The sequence below is a fragment of the Prunus persica genome, chromosome G6 (assembly GCF_000346465.2).
Source record: "Prunus persica cultivar Lovell chromosome G6, Prunus_persica_NCBIv2, whole genome shotgun sequence".
Taxonomy (NCBI): domain Eukaryota; kingdom Viridiplantae; phylum Streptophyta; class Magnoliopsida; order Rosales; family Rosaceae; genus Prunus; species Prunus persica.
In genome coordinates this window covers 5,226,823-5,244,620 of record NC_034014.1, presented here as the reverse complement: position 1 = coordinate 5,244,620, position 17,798 = coordinate 5,226,823, and the positions used below count along the sequence as shown (strand labels likewise).

General features: G+C 37.6%; 3 protein-coding genes across 3 annotated transcripts; 2 read left to right on the top strand and 1 right to left on the bottom strand.

Annotated features, from left to right (window-relative positions):
- LOC18772258 (triosephosphate isomerase, cytosolic) lies at window positions 242-3,860 on the top strand. The gene is made up of 9 exons (XM_007205698.2): window positions 242-355; window positions 587-662; window positions 1,467-1,590; window positions 1,700-1,784; window positions 1,885-2,017; window positions 2,274-2,368; window positions 2,826-2,904; window positions 3,411-3,493; window positions 3,595-3,860. Exons 1-9 carry the CDS (start codon window positions 317-319, stop codon window positions 3,643-3,645), a joined length of 765 nt encoding a protein of 254 aa, XP_007205760.1. The 5' UTR covers window positions 242-316; the 3' UTR covers window positions 3,646-3,860.
- On the top strand, window positions 10,007-13,629 carry LOC18775442 (probable serine/threonine-protein kinase PBL9). Its single transcript, XM_020565534.1, has 7 exons — window positions 10,007-10,393; window positions 10,682-10,777; window positions 11,355-11,674; window positions 11,950-12,085; window positions 12,177-12,319; window positions 12,446-12,569; window positions 12,769-13,629. The coding sequence occupies exons 2-7, from the start codon at window positions 10,726-10,728 to the stop codon at window positions 13,236-13,238; spliced, it is 1,245 nt and encodes a 414-aa protein (XP_020421123.1). The 5' UTR covers window positions 10,007-10,393; window positions 10,682-10,725; the 3' UTR covers window positions 13,239-13,629.
- On the bottom strand, window positions 14,370-17,514 carry LOC18774558 (probable serine/threonine-protein kinase PBL19). The gene is made up of 4 exons (XM_007208503.2): window positions 16,902-17,514; window positions 16,000-16,260; window positions 15,581-15,703; window positions 14,370-15,326 (listed from the first exon to the last, which is right to left on the bottom strand). The coding sequence occupies exons 1-4, from the start codon at window positions 17,289-17,291 to the stop codon at window positions 14,766-14,768; spliced, it is 1,335 nt and encodes a 444-aa protein (XP_007208565.1). The 5' UTR covers window positions 17,292-17,514; the 3' UTR covers window positions 14,370-14,765.

Below are 17,798 nucleotides of genomic sequence, written 5' to 3'. Positions count from 1 at the left end.
GCGAAAAACAGTTGTTTGCTTGTGATCCACGGCTTTGACTTTTAAACCCCAAAAAAGGCAAGGTTTGACTAAATAGACCATGAATCCCAACCCAAGAAAACATATAATGGGCTGGCCCGTATTGTACAAAATCAGAATATTATGGCCTGGGCTGATACTGGATAGGCTCAACCCGACCCGATTCATAAGTGCACGATGGTTCTTCTTGCACAGGCACAGGCACACTCTAGAACAGTGAAACTACAAATATAAAAAATAAAATAAAAAGCAAGAGCCTTGATTTTCAATTTGAGCTGTTAATCAAGTTAAAGAGAAGATGGGCAGAAAATTCTTCGTCGGTGGCAACTGGAAATGCGTATGTCTCTGTTATTTTATGATTCCTACAACGTTGATTTGTTTTGGTGGGTTTTGATCGATGTCGCGTTTGTAAAGATATTTCAATTCATATTTGATTAGTGACCGCAGACCAGCCCATTAGTCTTGGAAATTCCCAGTACTAAGTTTGTGTGAATTGTCTGAAAAACAGTGGCTTTGGAGTTGATGAGTATCAGATTGAGTTGTGATTTTTGGGTTTCTTTTGTTGCAGAATGGAACGACTGCAGAGGTGAAGAAGATTGTTACCACATTGAATGAAGCTGAAGTCCCTTCAGAAGATATTGTGGGTAAGCATTTAGACTTCAGTTTTTGCTCAACTTGTTGTTTTAGTCATTTACAGTTCTTCACATGAAGTAATTGGTGTAAGATCCCATATCGACCAACGGAGAGGGGGTGATGTGCCTTATATGTGCACACCCGCATCCATCTAGCACGAGGCCTTTTGGGAGCTCACTGGCTTCGGAGTTGTAGGAACTCCGAAGTTAAGCGAGTTGGGAGCTAGAGCAATCCCAGGATGGGTGACCCACTGGGAAGTTGCTCGTGAGCTCCCAGAAACAAAACTGTGCGAGCAGAGAGGGGGGCCCAAAGCGGACAATATCGTGCTACGGCGGAGTTGATCTCGGGATGTGACAATTTGGTATCAGAGCCACTCTGCCGTATGGTGCGAGTGTGCCGACGAGGACGTCGGGCCCTTAAGGGGGGTGGATTGTAAGATCCCACATCAACCAACGGAGAGGGGGTGATGTGCCTTATATGTGCACACCCGCATCCATCTAGCACGAGGCCTTTTGGGAGCTCACTGGCTTCGGAGTTGTAGGAACTCCGAAGTTAAGCGAGTTGGGGGCTAGAGCAATCCCAGGATGGGTGACCCACTGGGAAGTTGCTCGTGAGCTCCCAGAAACAAAACCGTGCGGGCAGAGAAGGGGGCCCAAAGTGGACAATATCGTGCTACGGCGGAGTTGATCTCGGGATGTGACAATTGGTACTTTCTTAACAAGGGGTAGCTTCTTTGTTTTTTAATTTTTATAAAGCTCATATTTTTGTGCAAATATTTCAATGTTTGATTTAGTTGTGCTTTCCTTTTACTGCAGAGGTTGTTGTGAGCCCTCCATTTGTGTTTCTTGCTTTTGTTAAGAGTTTGTTGCGGTCTGATTTCCATGTTGCGGCACAGAATTGTTGGGTTCGCAAAGGTGGTGCTTTTACCGGAGAGGTTAGGTATGTTTGTATCTAATTATCAACAATCCTGTCTATTGTTAAACTGCTAGGCATGAAGTTTAGAGAACAAGTAATTGTTCACAAAATGACCAGTTTCTTGTTTGCTCAGTGCGGAGATGCTGGTGAATTTGGGCATTCCATGGGTCATTCTCGGTCATTCTGAAAGAAGACTTATTCTAAATGAGTCCAATGAGGTAACAAGCGATCCAGTTTGATATTTATTTCTTCACTTTCTTTGGTTGACTATCTTGACACAATCAATTATTGTTCTTGCGGTTCTCTTTGTCCATGCAGTTTGTCGGCGACAAGGTTGCTTATGCACTTTCTCAAGGCTTAAAAGTTATTGCTTGTGTTGGGGAGACTCTTGAGCAACGAGAATCAGGATCGACAGTGGCTGTTGTTGCTGCCCAAACAAAAGCAATAGCAGGTACTTCTTTGCCACTGACAAAGCAACATTTCATTATTTGGTACCCTATGTTCTTCGTTTTATTATATTATATTTTTTGTTTCTTTTTTGGGGGTGTGCCAAGGCATTCCTATTGTACTGATTTGGTTCTAGGATCTCTAGTTTATATTTCTGTCTGGTTTTAAAGTTTGCAGGATGTACATTGTCTTAGTTTTCCTTTTTCATTTTTTCCTGATTGGGATGTGTACCAGCTGACTAGCCCTTTCTTTTCTTTCAGAAAAAGTATCGAGCTGGGAGAACATTGTTTTGGCGTATGAACCAGTTTGGGCAATTGGGACTGGGAAGGTTGCAAGCCCTGCTCAGGCTCAGGAAGTAAGTGTGGGATGGGTGAAGCATTGTTATGTCTTATTCTTATAAGTTAAATGTTTTATTGTTTCAATGAAAGTTATCTTTTGTTTGATCAGGTAATGTAAATGTAGTGGGGAACATTTTCATGACTTCTTTTACAGTTGCTCACTTTCTCATTGTGATGTCTGATAGTAGAGCTTAATTTGTATATTGTCTTCTCTGTACTTTTCAATATTTTTTATTGGGGAACAAATGAATAATGGAAAATTTTCTACTGGGGAACAAATGAACATTTTACATTATGAGTTTACTCATTTGTAACCTTGTCTCCTCTACTCAGCTCAATGAAACAGTTGTGTTTCATGCGTGTGGCCTTCTTCTATATTTCATTAAGTTTTTGTATGAACAGTCTCATTTCTCATAAGTAGTTGTTAGTTTCCTTGTTACTATGTCAAGTTTGTTAAAGAGGTTTTATTAACAGGTCCATTTTGAGTTGAGAAAATGGCTTCAGGACAATGTTGGTGCTGAAGTCGCTGCATCAACCAGAATTATTTATGGAGGTACACTTCAACTTTTAGTCATGAATACCATATGTGCCTTATATTTCTTTGATTTGGACAGACCATAAATTTACGGACTAATCATCAAACAAAGCAAGTTATGTGCAAGTGTTAAGCCTTCATGACTTATCTTCTTATGAGTGAGAAACATAACATGCATGTGGGGGTGGGGGTGGGGGTGGTTTGCTATTGCAGTGGCTTCTGCCAGTAGTCTGGTTGTCTAAGTTGAGTCACCCGATTAGTTGGAATCTGAAATATATTGGAATCTGAAATATGTTAGTTGAGTTGCATCAACTATTGGTCCGAGATTCAATAAAGATGCGCCCTTTCCGATTCCAAGTTGAGTACTTATACTTCACTCTTTAATTCTACATGAATATGGAATACGGAACATAATCTAGTTCCAAAATGAACATTATAATACCAATCATAGAGAGGAGAGAATCATCTTACATGATACGCTGGTTGTGTAAACTTATGTTTTAATCACATGTAATCGCCTTAAGGTTCTGTAAATGGAGCAAACTGCAAGGAATTGGCAACACAGCCAGATGTGGATGGATTTTTGGTTGGCGGAGCTTCCCTTAAGGTGATAAATGAATATTCTTCTTTCTGGCTTGTCTCAGTTATCTGTCTGGTTTCTCTTCAACTTCGGTCACTGATTCTTTTATGCTCAAATTCTTTGATTAGCCGGAGTTCATCGACATTATCAAGTCAGCTACAGTGAAGAAGAATGATTGAGGTCAGAGAATGTCCATCTAGCTTGTTGCCAAACTTGAGTTATAAACTTCTGTTGTTAATACTTGTCAAAAAAGACTTGTACTGTATTATTACTTGCCCAAAAAAACCTTGTAGTTGTGTTGCCCAGCACATTCTCGACGTAATAAGTAAGAATTCCTTGGTACTGAGTTTACTTTCAATTAAGTGGAAATATGATTGTGAATTTGATAAGTCAAGTGGGGTTTCTCTTATTTTCTCTTTTTTCTCCTTCTCATAAGTCGAGTGGTGGTTTGGTTCCTGGCTGAGGTCGAAAGAATCATATTTGATATAAATTTTAAATTCAATTCTTTCTTGTTTCTCCCTCTTTTCTTTTTCTCCTTTTTCTTCAAATCTTCAACCACTTTCGTCTCTTGTTTATTTTTATTTGAAAAAATTATTAATATTTTTGCACCCTCAATTAGTGGGTGCTGAAAGTGTAGAAGGCATTCTTTGCCGGCTCTTTTGTCAGAAATTAAAAAACCCTTGTCTTCTACCTCATCGGCATGGTTGGCCACTCCATGGGGCATGGCTATTTCAGCAGAGGTATGGGAGGCATTCTACGACATTATCTATGTCATGCACATCGCATCCAAACACTTTTCTTTCTGTTTCTCATTTTTGGGTTGGAAATAGCAAGTGGCAAATGGAGTTGTTCTGTTACTGCTCTCCGAAGTCTAGTACCAGAGAGATCTCATCATATGCTTCCCCGAGCTATGAGAAGCGCTTGGAATAGTCGCCTGAGCATGAATGACGTTCAACGGTTAATGTAATGGAATCTGCACTTGCATCAACAACTGAAAATCATTCACGCTGAAGTGTGTGTCGGCAACTATACCTAGCATATTTCTTGATTTGTATATAGCTTGTTGAGCCATATATGCATATAAATATACTGTTGCCAGTATGCCACCCAAAAGAAAATTAAAAATATATAGGCTGCCATACAGAGTATTAAAGTAAGGGTCTGATGCTCGACAATCATACTCTACTTTCAATTTCAAGATTATCTTTGACCAACACAATATTCCTACATCTCCAGGTGAGCTTTCTTTTTTTCTTTTTTTGGGTTAGATAAAACTTTTTATGCCTTATTTTTTATATTAAAAAACATCCCCTTTCCAGATTGAAATCTAGTCTAGAGTCTACACTGAACTTTTTTTTTTTTTTTGGGTAAAAAATTTAATAGTTTTCTATAAATAAACACAATATAACATAAGTGACAAAAGTAGAGCATGCAAGCATGATTAGGCATGACTTATGTTAAAGCAATGTGCTATATGTTGGTCCAATCACACTGGACCAATTATCAAACAAAGTAGGCGTATTAACATTTTTCTCACAACCAATGAACCATAATTTTTCATCAAAATGCACTTAAATTAAATGGATTAAAAGCTTATTTGTTTCAATTCAATCTCTGTGCTTCATGTCAATGCCATTGACCTAATGGTGCATTATGTGGGTTGACCTCTGTTCATCTCTTCTATAATAATTCATTTAGAGATAAGATCGACCAGTACACCGTTTACCACGGTCTCAAAAAGATTCGTTTCAAGCAAAACTATCAAAGGTCGTGGCTCATTGCTGGTCGCATGAATAATGACTTTTTGCACCACTGCAAAATAGCATAGACTGACTAAAATATTATGAGTTGTGATAGCAACAATCGCGTTTTTGATTAAAATATTATGAGTTGTGATAGCAATAATTGTGTTTATGACTAAAATATTATAAGTTGTGATAGCAACAATCGCATTTATGACTAAAATACTATGAGTTGTGATAGCAACAGTTGCGTCTATGAATATAATGTAATATTGTTCAATACTCTCATTAATTGCATTACACATCAAACGTATGTTGCATGCACGACTGACGTTGTCATCTAATAAAACGTCAATAATTTATTTATCTTAATTATTTGCACGAATATAGGTTGATGTATTTGTGTACTGTAATTTACATATACAATACATTATTGAAGACTTTTATGTCGTAAGTCTTATATGATTTCCCTGTTTAAATGTTGATTAGCATGCTAAAGTCAATATCTTAGCACCACCACCAACCCCTATCTGCTTAGACCAACAAAAGGTACTAAAAGGAAAGCACATGGAATTGAAAGTGTTTGTTTGTGCCACTAGTTTGGTAGATCCCCATGTAGCAACTTTTTTGTTGGCTAATCACTAAAGCTGTGCCCTAGGTGTAAGCAAAATATATCACTAAGCTCAGATTAGTCTCTTTTTGCTTATTTGTTTTAACAACCAAGCAACAAAGGAAAAGCCCCGCAGTCCTTTTTCCACAAAATTCTCCCCAGCAGAAAAAGTCACGGAGCAGTTTGTAAACTAGTAATTGCATAATTATCTAAGTTACAAGGAATAGATTTTCAACACACATAAAATTAAGATGTTATGAGATTTTGAACTTAAGACTTTTGGTTCGCAAGTCAATACCTTTTTTCACTTAACCTGACCCCATTTTTGTAACTTAAGATGTTCTTAGAAGAAGAAAAAATTTAAACAACTATTATTAGTGATGGCAAGTTGGAAACTATAATAAGACAATGATTTAGAATTAAAAAAAAGAAAGGGGTTAGTGGGTAACACATTTTGTGAAGCATGTTCGTATTTAGTTTAGCTAATGGTGGGTACTAGGTTAATTGGGTAACGAGAGATTATGCACCCAATTGAAGCATAAATAATAGTTTAATTAGCTCATACACAAAAACCTAAGGCACACTTTAGATCCTCCTTGAACAAATACAATTTCATATACATGCCCACTTAAAATAATGCTACAAGAATGTACGGAATCTGACCCTTGAACCCGTCAATCCCGTTTACGAGTCTACAAAATTGGCACCAACTTTGACAACTTCACATTCTTAACATTATTATGTTGCATTATGATAATAGTGAAGAGTACCTCTTGGGTGTAACGCATCATTCACCGTGTTTTGATTAACGACTTTTTATCATACACATGTTATGTTGAAGATTATTTAGATTATTTTTATAAAAGATCAGTTAATTAGAGATAATTTATAAATCCATATGTGTCTGCTTTAGTAAGAATTAAGATCATCATGATGAATTGTCCATTGAATTAAAAGATTGTCTGATCTTTAATTTGATTGATTTCTTTTTTCAAATATGATCGTTAAACGATAATTTAGAGAATGAACCACTCCGACTATAACATGTGTATAATGAATATTCGTTAATCACACTAAAATGAACAAACATATACAACCAAGTGGTGCACTGAAAGATGAGTGCACCTAAGCATTATGCTTATTATATAATGTATCGCTTTCATTCATCTCTATTAATTTAGGGTGCTTACTTTAACACACTCACTTTATAGAACTCTTTTTTTTTTTTTACCTCCAAATAATTTTCATAACTTAATACTTTTCCAAGCTCGGATATGCTTTCTTATTACTCTTCTAATTTAGTACGCAAAACCTAAATTTAGTATTTTTTTTAATACCAAAAAAGGCCTAAATTTGTAGACACCGTTTCAGACACGGGTGGCTCGGCTGTCAAGGCTTATACACGGCTGGCTCCCTCCCTCCCGCCAGCCGGCTTCTGGGCCATACTCCACTGTCGCGGTGTTATGTTTGCCACTTGGCAAACATGCCTCCGGGTGGGTCCCAATTCAAGACTTTTTTGTGCGAAATCCGAAAGATGTGGTGGGACGATCACAGCTAAAGATTTGCTGGGCATGTAGCATGTGAATGAGATAAAAGCAAAATCATGATGACAAATGTGAAAAAAGTATGCATAACCAACGGTTGTGATTTGATCAGAGAAACCGGGACTTCAAATCGGGATTATGATTACGTTTACTACAAATAGAATGACGCCATATTTGGCCATGGAAAAGTACAATTTTGGAGCAACCTAAAATTGCAAAATTGGTTTGGTACGTGTCTCTGCCTCACGGGATGTTTGGTCTCCAAGTCGGGAAGAGAAAAAGGAGGGCAAGGGCTCTTCCGACCTCAATTTTGGCAGTTTTTGCCACCAACTTGGAATTTCTTGCTTTCTAATGACAGCAATGTCAGCGGCCATCCATGCCACTAGTCATCCATGTACACATGCTAAATTGTTCAAATAACTCGTTATCAATAAATCATCTGACTAACTATGTGACGAGAAAGATAAACACACAGTTTTTTTAGTCAATAGGTCGAATTGTTATTTATAATATGTGAGGTTATATTCTTAATAAATATTATTTCTAATTAGCCTTATGTAGATTGGCTAATGTGTACGCATCAAACACATATGGATGCCTTACTAAAGGGTTTTTTGTTATGAGTGGACAAGAGGAATGCTCGCCAGAGTCGCCTTCAAAGATTTTCACGTGGGTGAAGAAAAACCAATAAAGCTTAGAATACAACAACATTTTCCCCCCCTACCTCATAGTACTTAAGTACATATATGGTTGGGAGCTGCATGCCTCTGGTGCCATAAAATTTCAGATTTGAATTAGCAAAAGAAAAAAAAGAAAAAACCATGGAGTCACGCAATTATGATGATCTCCAGCACTTTACAGCCAAGTTATGTACTGTTTGCTTGATTGGATCACATTCTCATATGTGATTATTTCCAATCAAAGTTGGTTCTGTTTTGTGTCTCGTGTGGTTTTTGTTTTTCGTGTTTTGGTAAGCGAGGTAGATGTTTTTTAACTTTTGACCATGCATGGTGTGTCTCACACTTATCACGAGATCCAATGAGTGAGGGCAATGTTCACAAGAGAACCTTCCACAATTAGCAAAGAGCATCCACTTTTTCCTGGTTAGATTAGATATGGGGTTATTAGAACCACAAGGCTGATGATTAGAAAACCATGTACATGAGAGAGAGAGAGAGAGAGAGAGAGAGAGAGAGAGAGAGAGAGAGAGAGAGAGACTATGAGAAGGTTAACATGATTCCAAGAACCAAAGTATGGCATGGCATGGGCTCATACTTTAAAAAGTTGTGGCATAGGATTTACGGTGATTTCCTCATCATGTGTTAAATTAATCACTGACCAATTATTATAAGAAAAACTTTGTTCAGATAATCGGACTTACTATTTCACTCTATAGAAGTAATCATATATTCTTTTGGGACAAAACTTCCCTCCTTACTTTCTATTGTGACTTTAACACAAAGTGACATGTGTCCTTTCTGATTTTTGACCAAAACACAAAGAAAAAAAAAATCCCATTTTTTTTCCCCCTTGGTAACATGATCCTGTATTGAAAAAACCTTCATGAAGAAACTATGTCTCCAATTGTTCTATGTGGCAACTTTGGTTGTAAATGGATTATTAAAGTTAGAGTTGGAAAGGGGCCACAAAGACTTAAAGTTTTCACTAAGGAAGGAAATTTTATTTTATTTTAAAATGTTTGAGAAAAATCAAAGTGAAAAAAATAATAATAATAATAATAATAACATTGAGAATTTTGTTTTTATTTTGGTAAAAAACTAGGGGTTCGGTAAAAGTGAAAAAAAAGAAGAAAGAATTGTTTAAACAATTAAAAAATAGAGAGCATATGTCACTTTGTGATTGAGCCACAATAGAGGGTAATGAGGAATTTCTCTTTATAAGTAAGCAGGGAAGTATTATTCTTCTTTTTAAATGCAAATTTTGAAGATAGTTTGAAAAATCTATGTTTTATATATATATATATATAAATAAATAAATAAATAAATAAAGTATATAAATAAATAAATAAATAAATAAAAAAGGTTCTTGCAAATTTTCCATGCAATGACTTTAAATGTTCCCTTGGAGTCATTCCTTAATTTAAGTTAGTTACTAACTAACTATTGTTAGAAAAACGTTATATCCATGGATATTTCAGTATAGAAAAAGCAACTGTAATCACCACTGTTAATGGATGGAGACCAAACATAATTAAATAAACATAAACCCACTTGTATATCCTACATAGGACCCTATATTGATTTAACAAGTAATGGTATGCGTTGCCCACTTGAACTAAGTAATAAGAAGTTTTTAATTCATGATTCAGAATAGCACATGTTTACATATATACTAATCTTTCAACGTTAATTAATGTGATAGTGTTTCATTTATTTTCAATACGAAATCTTATTTATTATGGGGTATCAGTTGATGTGTAAGATGTAATAAGGTAATGTTCTAATGATTGTGTATTTTTACGGGATAAGTTATCCATTAATTCCTACTCGTGCAAAGTCGGCTGGATTGAATCTAAATTAGAGAAAGAAAAGTAAACAAAAACTTGAATGGCTAAATGTAATTGCAGAGTCCCAAAGCTGCTAAAAAGCCTAAAGCTAGCCAAGCCATCACTCATCTCATGCATTGAAGATTGGGCTCTTTGGAAACCAAATCAAACGGCTAAGAAAGGTAGCAGAGAGTGAGAAGGCTTATCTGCTGTCTGACTTCACCGAATGAATGTAGAGCGAGAGAGAGAGAGAGAACAAAACCAAAAAACAGAGAGAGATTAGTACAAAACGTTGAGCTGAAGAGCGGGACCAGCCCGCCATTAATGCAGTACTCCCCACCTTCCTTCTCAGCCAACCCTCTATCTATTTTACGCATCAAACTCAAACGAAAAAAGCTTAGTCAACTTGCTCTCCGCTGGGAAAGCTCTTTATTTGAGCATCGTGGCCATTAGACCAACGCTAAAAGCATACCTCACTCTTTCTTTGTCTCTCTGTGATTAGATTTTAGTTTTGGAACAAAAGAGGTTGGTTTTCGGATTTCCTTTATGTTTGAGTTCATGGGTTTGTGTTTATTTTCTGTTTAGATATAGAAAGTAAGTTTTTTTTTCGTTTAAAGAAAACTAATTTTAAGTTGCAGTTAAAAAAACCTATCAAATTTGGGAAGTTTTATCTTTTGTGGATGATACCCAACTTCTTTTTTGTTTGGTTTCCATTGAAAAGTTTCTGCTTTTACTCTAGATCTGTCTGGTTTCACTGTTCAATTTTGAAGTTCATTTCAAGTGTAGTCAGCTGATGCAATCTCTGATCTGCAGGCAGAGAATTCAGAAAAGGCGGTTGGTTTTCTAGGTTGGTGTTCATGGGGGTCTGCTTAAGCGCCCGAATCAAAGCTGAGAGCCCTTGTAATACAGGTATATAGACTTCACGGCTTCTAATTATAACCCATGTGGTTGTACTTTTTTGTTTGTGTAGCTCTAACCATTAGTGTAAGTTGATCTTAGGAAATTTTATAGTTTAAATTTTACTCTCTCTCTCTCTCTCTCTCTCTGGTGCGAGGGCAAATTGTGGGTTGAGCTGTGTGTTGGGAGTTTTGGGGTTTTATCTAATTATAGGGTGCTCAGCTGGAAGTTGTTGATTTACTGGGTTGGTGTGGTTTCCTGGGAACACTAACCTCATTTTGATTCCGACCCTGTTTTGGAAATTAGATTACCTCGAATAGTAATTATTTTCCCATGTTTACTTTGCTCTGTTTAGGGTTTAGGTGCTAATAGATTCTCTTAAAGAGTCTCTTTGGTTTCCTTCAAATTGCAACCAGACTTTTATAAAATACAGCCAGACAAAGAGAGGGGAAGTTAGAATTCCTTTAACTTCTCACGAATTTTTTTAGCAAATATGGTGCAAAGGATTGAGTTACGCGTGAATGGGCAATCTTATTCATACCCTGGTGGTGACTCTAAATTGATTTACACTTCACATTTACATGTGCAGGTGTGAATTCAAAAATCGTCAGCACTGATGGGAATCTCAGCACAAGCAGCAAGGTCTCATCATTTTCAGCGCCTCCAACTCCTCGGAGTGAGGGAGAGATCTTGCAGTCTTCCAATTTGAAGAGCTTTAGTTTTAACGACCTCAAAATGGCCACCAGGAATTTCCGTCCTGATAGTGTGTTAGGAGAAGGTGGCTTTGGTTCAGTTTTTAAGGGGTGGATTGATGAAAATTCATTTACTGCTGCAAAGCCTGGAACTGGTATAGTTTTGGCTGTGAAACGGCTTAACCAAGAAAGTTTTCAGGGTCACAGAGAGTGGTTGGTGAGTTATTTTCTCCTGATTATTTGATGCTCATCGTCATACTTGATTCTTTGATCTTATGCTTATAAGCAGAGCTTCTTAAACAATCACTTAAGGTAGAGTTAGCTTACAACAAGCTAGGCATTGATGCTTTGAGTTTCAACAAATTATCTTATGGCCGTTGGTGCTCTTAAGTGCCTACTAGAAAATCATTTGAGTTTAGCAATTTGAAGATAAATGTTTACTCCTTTTCTGTTCAAGATTGACTTATTGTGTGCTTTTATTTGGGTTTATAGGCAGAAGTGAATTATCTTGGACAATTCCATCATCCTAATCTTGTGAAACTAATTGGCTTTTGCTTGGAGGATGAACACCGGCTTTTGGTGTATGAATTCATGCCTCGAGGCAGCTTGGAAAATCATTTGTTCAGGAGTAAGTTCTTTCAGTAACAGCTCTAGGTACTTTTGAAACAAGATGGTTTGAGTTATTTATGTATTGAAAATTTAAACTGCTACTGTACCAGGAGGCTCTTATTTTCAACCTCTGTCTTGGAACCTCCGGATGAAAGTTGCCCTTGGTGCTGCAAAGGGGCTTGCTTTTCTTCATAGTTCTGAAACAAAAGTGATATACCGAGACTTCAAGACGTCAAATATCCTGCTTGATTCGGTATGTGACTACTGAAGGTGTTCAATACAATGTTATGATTACATTTTTATTCAATGGATTCTGGAGATCTTTTGACTTCACTGAGAGCTTCCCTGAGTATTTCCTTCATGTGTGATATAATTTCAGAACTACAATGCAAAACTTTCCGATTTTGGTTTGGCCAAGGATGGGCCAACAGGTGATAAAAGCCATGTCTCTACTAGGGTGATGGGGACCTATGGATATGCAGCACCAGAATATCTAGCCACAGGTATTGTAAATTTTATATTAATTTCAAGTCCAAAACTGATTGAGAATCTTTAGTTATCTGTTTTCGTCATCTCTTTCCAGTTGCTTTAGACCATTCAACTTAGAATCTTTGCCATGTTCTTTGATTCATTATTCTTCATTTCCATATGCTAAAATTGACGTCTGTATCTCTTAATGATTCCATCTTTCACTAACTGAAGGTCATCTAACTGCCAAGAGCGACATTTATAGTTTTGGAGTCGTTTTATTGGAGATGTTATCTGGCCGGAGAGCAGTTGACAAGAATCGACCATCCGGGGAACATAATCTAGTAGAGTGGGCTAAACCCTTCCTGGCAAACAAGCGTAAGATCTTTCGCATCATAGATAACCGTCTAGAAGGTCAGTATTCAATGGATGGAGCTTATAAGGCAGCTAGCCTTGCGTCACGGTGCCTATCCACAGAATCCAAGCTCAGGCCAAACATGGATGAGGTTGTAACAGCACTGGAACAACTGCAAGACAATGGAAGCGGTCAGGGCAATGCAAGCAATGGGCAGAGGATGCGCAGACGAAGTGCAGATGATGTTATCAAAGCAAAGCGTGCAGCAGCAGATGCTAACAAGGCAGCTAACAAGTCAAGTAATATTGTCGCTTATCCTCGGCCCTCTGCTTCCCCTCTTTATGCTTAAGAATGGAGTAAAAGAAAATGGCAAAAGCTGCAATATAGAAATGTTTGCCCAGTGACTGTACAGTTTATCCTGGCAAATGTTATTCAAATTTCAACCCTCTCTTTGACAAATTATTAGGTGAGCTTGTACAATGAGCAATGCCACGATGTTGTCTTCTGAATCACCAAATTGTAACAGTAGCTTCGAAAAGTAGGGATGGAAGTGCTTTTGTATGACTAGATGTCCATTTTTCTCCTGCACAGGGTTGCATATGGTTTTATTTTTTGACCTTTTCTTTTATTATAGGTGGGTTTGTTTGGCGTCCCACCGGTGTTTGTTTGTTGTATTATGTTTGTGTTTCTTTCCCAAAGGAAGGGGAAATAAATTGATGAGCCTTTTAATATTTGTTAAATTGCAGAGAGTTGTCAAAATAAGCACAACGTCCGTTGGATAGAGAGATTATATAAATTAAAAATTACATTTTGAAAAAAAACCCCAATGCGTGGTAAATTGCTTGATTTGATGATTAACAACACAAATTTGTGAGAAGAAAAAGAAGCAATGCATGGATTTCAAATGGACTCATCAAATCCAATGTAGTCCAAATTCTTTCTTATGCATGTACATAATTTGAATGGCCAAGAATTCTATAGTGAGGGTATTATATATAGTCCGGTGAGATCTTATTTTTTAACCGTTAGATCAGATTAACCAATTTGACTCAACGCCTATGAAATAGGGCATTACTCAAAAGTCATATGTAAGCCCTCGCTATAGAACGGCAGTCTACTACTAGCTGGTGATTTCTTGGGCTTAGTTAGGCTCAGAGACGTTCTGTCTTAGCTTTACTGATTTAGGGCATTCGGCCCTCTGATGTATCCAAAAGAAATTGAAACCAAACAATCAAAGATAGTAGTGCTAAAAATTGTCGCTCTCTCTCGCGCATGAGTATTCATGCACGAATGGGTGATTTTCAGCCTTTCATGCATTGTGGGACCCACTTACATGGACTGTTAAGAGACCTAGAACCCATTTTGTGATGTGAGCTCGTCTTTATTTGAATTCTTCTTTGAGCGCGACGAGTCACATCTAACACCCTACCAAAAACTCTTACATCTCCCACTAAGCAGAAATTATAAATATCGCCACATCTGCTTGTACTTTGTAAACCTAAATAACAGAACATTTTGGATTACAAAACACATTTAACATTGGATTGCCTCTATTCACGATCACCACTAGGACGGTGATACTCATATTACAGGGGAGAGAACATGAATTTGCGCCTCATTTTGTGTATTACAGAAAAGGATGCATGCCTCTAAAGTGCAGCCTCCTTTACAAATTATATTTACAACCATCTGGCAAAAAAGAAAAAAATGGAGAAGAACCTCATACCTCTATTAGTTTTGAAGAACAAGCATCTATTGTCTTCAATGTTAAGGTAGAAATGCACCCATCTTTCATTTCCAACGGGGAGCAAAGCAAATGGATGAAGCTTTTTTTTCTTTTTTTTTTCTTCTGCCATAAACTTGGCTGATAGCTTAATCACCAAGTTCTTATCAACCCAGGGGTCCAGTTTCTCCAATCTAGCTTCCCAATAGATTTGTTTCTAAAGTTTACCATTTCTCTTATATCGAAAACCCTTTTTTTGTTTCCTTGTTTGGTAGTCTCGATCTCGGTTTCCTCCACAGTTTCTTCCTTTGCTTCTTCAGTTTCAATAACAGGTTCATGGACAACCTCATCTTGAGATGACAGCTCATCTATGATGCTTCTTAAAACCACAACCACCTCACTCATTTTTGGGCGAGACTTTGGTTGTTTTGATAGACACCTGTTAGCTAATGATGCAAGTTTTTGAGCTGATTTGATGCAAAACTGTCCTTCAAGCCGATGGTCCACAATGAGGTGGAATTTCTTTGAGTCTGAAACATAAGGCCTGACCCATTCCAAAAGCTTTTGCTCACTCCGTGGCAAATTTCTCTCCACCGCCCTCCTTCCTGTGATGAGCTCAAAGAGAACCACTCCAAAGCTCCATACATCACTTTTGGCAGTCAACCTCCCTGTTTGTACATATTCCGGCGCCGCATATCCTATGGTGCCCACAACCTATAAAAATGAATGTTCATTGTAAGTAATGCACTGCGCATAATAGCAGACTTACAATCCGCAAAAAAACAAGTAAAGAAGTCAGAAGTTATCATTAATAGGTTCCATTTCAAAAGAGGGCCTATAATATTCAGACAACCATTTACTTTTTTCCAATGACTTTGTGATTGTGTCCCAACATGTTAAGATGATGATATGCCCAAATTCACTGTAAAAAGATAAACCTTCTCTGCTCAAAAGATAATACAACTTACTGATGTAGAAACATGACTCGTTCCCTCTGGAGGTCCCTGCCTTGCCAGTCCAAAGTCCGAAAGCTTTGCATTGAAGTCCTCATCTAGCAGAATGTTTGACGGTTTAAAATCGCGGAATATTAGCTGCACCAATTATAAGGCAGATCCAAATCATATTGACTAGCGAGCAGTTGAGAAAGTAACCTAAAGAAAATATAGGCCACCGAATATGAGAAAAGTGGCGGAGGCATTTACTTGCAGATATAATCTGTTATTAAAAAAAAATCAGAAAATTTAAGTACACCCACGAGGGAAAAGACTACAGACAATTGATCTATATCTGTACTTTAGATAATGAAAACGTGAGCATAAATATGTATACGATCCAAACATGGAAACAAAAGTCAGTGGCAATTTTGTTAAAACATACAAGAAGGTACCTGAAAATCCATTTCTTCATGCAGATATGCCAATCCACGTGCTGCGTCTTGAGCAATTTTTAATCTTGTCATCCATGGGAGAGATGATGGAAATCGAACCAATAGATGGTCCTCCAAGCTTTTATTACGCATAAGTTCATAAACCAGAAGCCGTTGAATCCCCCTTTCATCATCTTCTGCACAATATCCCACTAACTTAACAAGATTTGGGTGCTTGACAACGCCCAATAAGTTTACTTCATTAATCCACTCCTTATGCCCCTGAACACTAGAATGGAAAATAGCATAAACCTCAAAAAACTTGGACAACTACAATTCCAAACATAAAACATGTAAAGAAAACTGCATCTGGAACTAGTCACTAATCAGATTCTCCTATGAGCAAAACATACTTGTAAATCTGTACAACAACAGTTAGTTAGTACAGAATCTATGCTCTAACAAGCTTTACACTTTAACATCATTTCCTTTCTAGAACAGTTGATTATTGTTGAAATATGCCATTTCCCAGCCTGTATTCAAGCAATGTAACTGAGATGACACCACAAATCCACCTTATCTAGAATTCAAGCAAACTTTTCCACCCCAACCCCACAAACTAACAAAAGACCAAAACTAAAAAGAACCAAGAAAGCAATAGTCCCAGAAAAAGCAGAAAGTGAACACTGAACAAGATTGATTCCCAAACAGTTGAAATGAAAGGCTTCAGCAATTCAAAAAAAGTTCTAAAATTGCTTCATAAAACTCTGTAAAATAATAATCCAAAGCAACACTTCGATTGTTCGAGTGAATAAAAATCGAAAACTTTCACAAATCCATAAAAAAAATTTTGACAATAACAAAGCCAAAAGTTCAAATTTCAATATAAAGAAAAGAAAAAAAAAAAGGATAAAGGGGCATGCCTGGAAGCCATTACGATTCAACTGTTTGATAGCAACGTCCATTTTAGTGGCATCGTCGTCAGAGCCCTTAACGATCCCTCTGTAAACGCACCCAAACCCTCCTTCCCCAATCAGCAGGGCCCTACTGAACCCTCTGCTCGCCGACTTGAGCTCCGAGAACTTGAACACCCTCAGATCATTGGCTCGCCGCAGGCTCAGCAACTCCTGGAAGGCGACCGAGTCGGACAGGTCCCTCGAGTCCAAGTCGAACTCAGACCGCCGAGTGGTGTCGTAGCTGCTGGAGGCCACGCTGAGTGAACGCGCCCACGACACCTTCGACGCCGCCCGACAAACGATGCCGGGTTCCTCGTCGTCCCGCCTCTCCCCATTAGTGAAATGGAAGCACTTCATCTGCCCCAAAAAGTCTGAACGAACTTCCCAAGTCGCAGACAGAGACAGAGAGAGAGAGTCAAGGGAGAGGGGCTTGGAATTGGATCACAAGTCACAAATTCACAACGACGAAGTTGGAAATATTTTTTTATATATGTTATTTTTCTTCGGACCAGAAAAAGAAAGTAGGAAATAGTTTGTCTTTGTATTAAGCAAAATTAGGCGGCGATTTTGTTGTGAAAAAGGCAGAAGCAAACAAAAAAGTCGGTAGTTTTTCTTGTTTTTTTGGTAAACTTCGTGTTTCATTTTCAAATAAGGGAAATATTGAAGCAAAATAGTTGACACCACTGAGTTTTAAGTTGTCGAGCCATCATCAAACTTTATTTATTGTCACTCAATTGTATAGCATAGTTATCTTTTTTAATTATATGAATTGTATAGTTACTTAGTGCATAAATACACTAACACCTCCTGAGATTTTCGGTGTTTTTACGAAACTCTTTGAGGTTTTAAAAATTACACGAATGC

Bases quoted from the DNA above. Each gene is read 5' to 3' on its own strand.
- LOC18774558 (XM_007208503.2), bottom strand. From the start codon at position 17,291: ATGAAGTGCTTCCATTTCACTAATGGGGAGAGGCGGGACGACGAGGAA. The intron at 16,261-16,901 runs GCATGCCCCTTT...TCTAGTGTTCAG, and splicing joins TGAATCGTAATGGCTTCCAG to GGGCATAAGGAGTGGATTAA. The intron at 15,327-15,580 runs GTAAGTTGTATT...TCATTTTTATAG, and splicing joins CGAGTCATGTTTCTACATCA to GTTGTGGGCACCATAGGATA.
- LOC18772258 (XM_007205698.2), top strand. From the start codon at position 317: ATGGGCAGAAAATTCTTCGTCGGTGGCAACTGGAAATGC. The intron at 663-1,466 runs GTAAGCATTTAG...CTTTTACTGCAG, and splicing joins CCCTTCAGAAGATATTGTGG to AGGTTGTTGTGAGCCCTCCA. The intron at 2,018-2,273 runs GTACTTCTTTGC...CTTTTCTTTCAG, and splicing joins CCAAACAAAAGCAATAGCAG to AAAAAGTATCGAGCTGGGAG.
- LOC18775442 (XM_020565534.1), top strand. From the start codon at position 10,726: ATGGGGGTCTGCTTAAGCGCCCGAATCAAAGCTGAGAGCCCTTGTAAT. The intron at 12,086-12,176 runs GTAAGTTCTTTC...CTACTGTACCAG, and splicing joins GGAAAATCATTTGTTCAGGA to GAGGCTCTTATTTTCAACCT. The intron at 12,320-12,445 runs GTATGTGACTAC...ATATAATTTCAG, and splicing joins CAAATATCCTGCTTGATTCG to AACTACAATGCAAAACTTTC.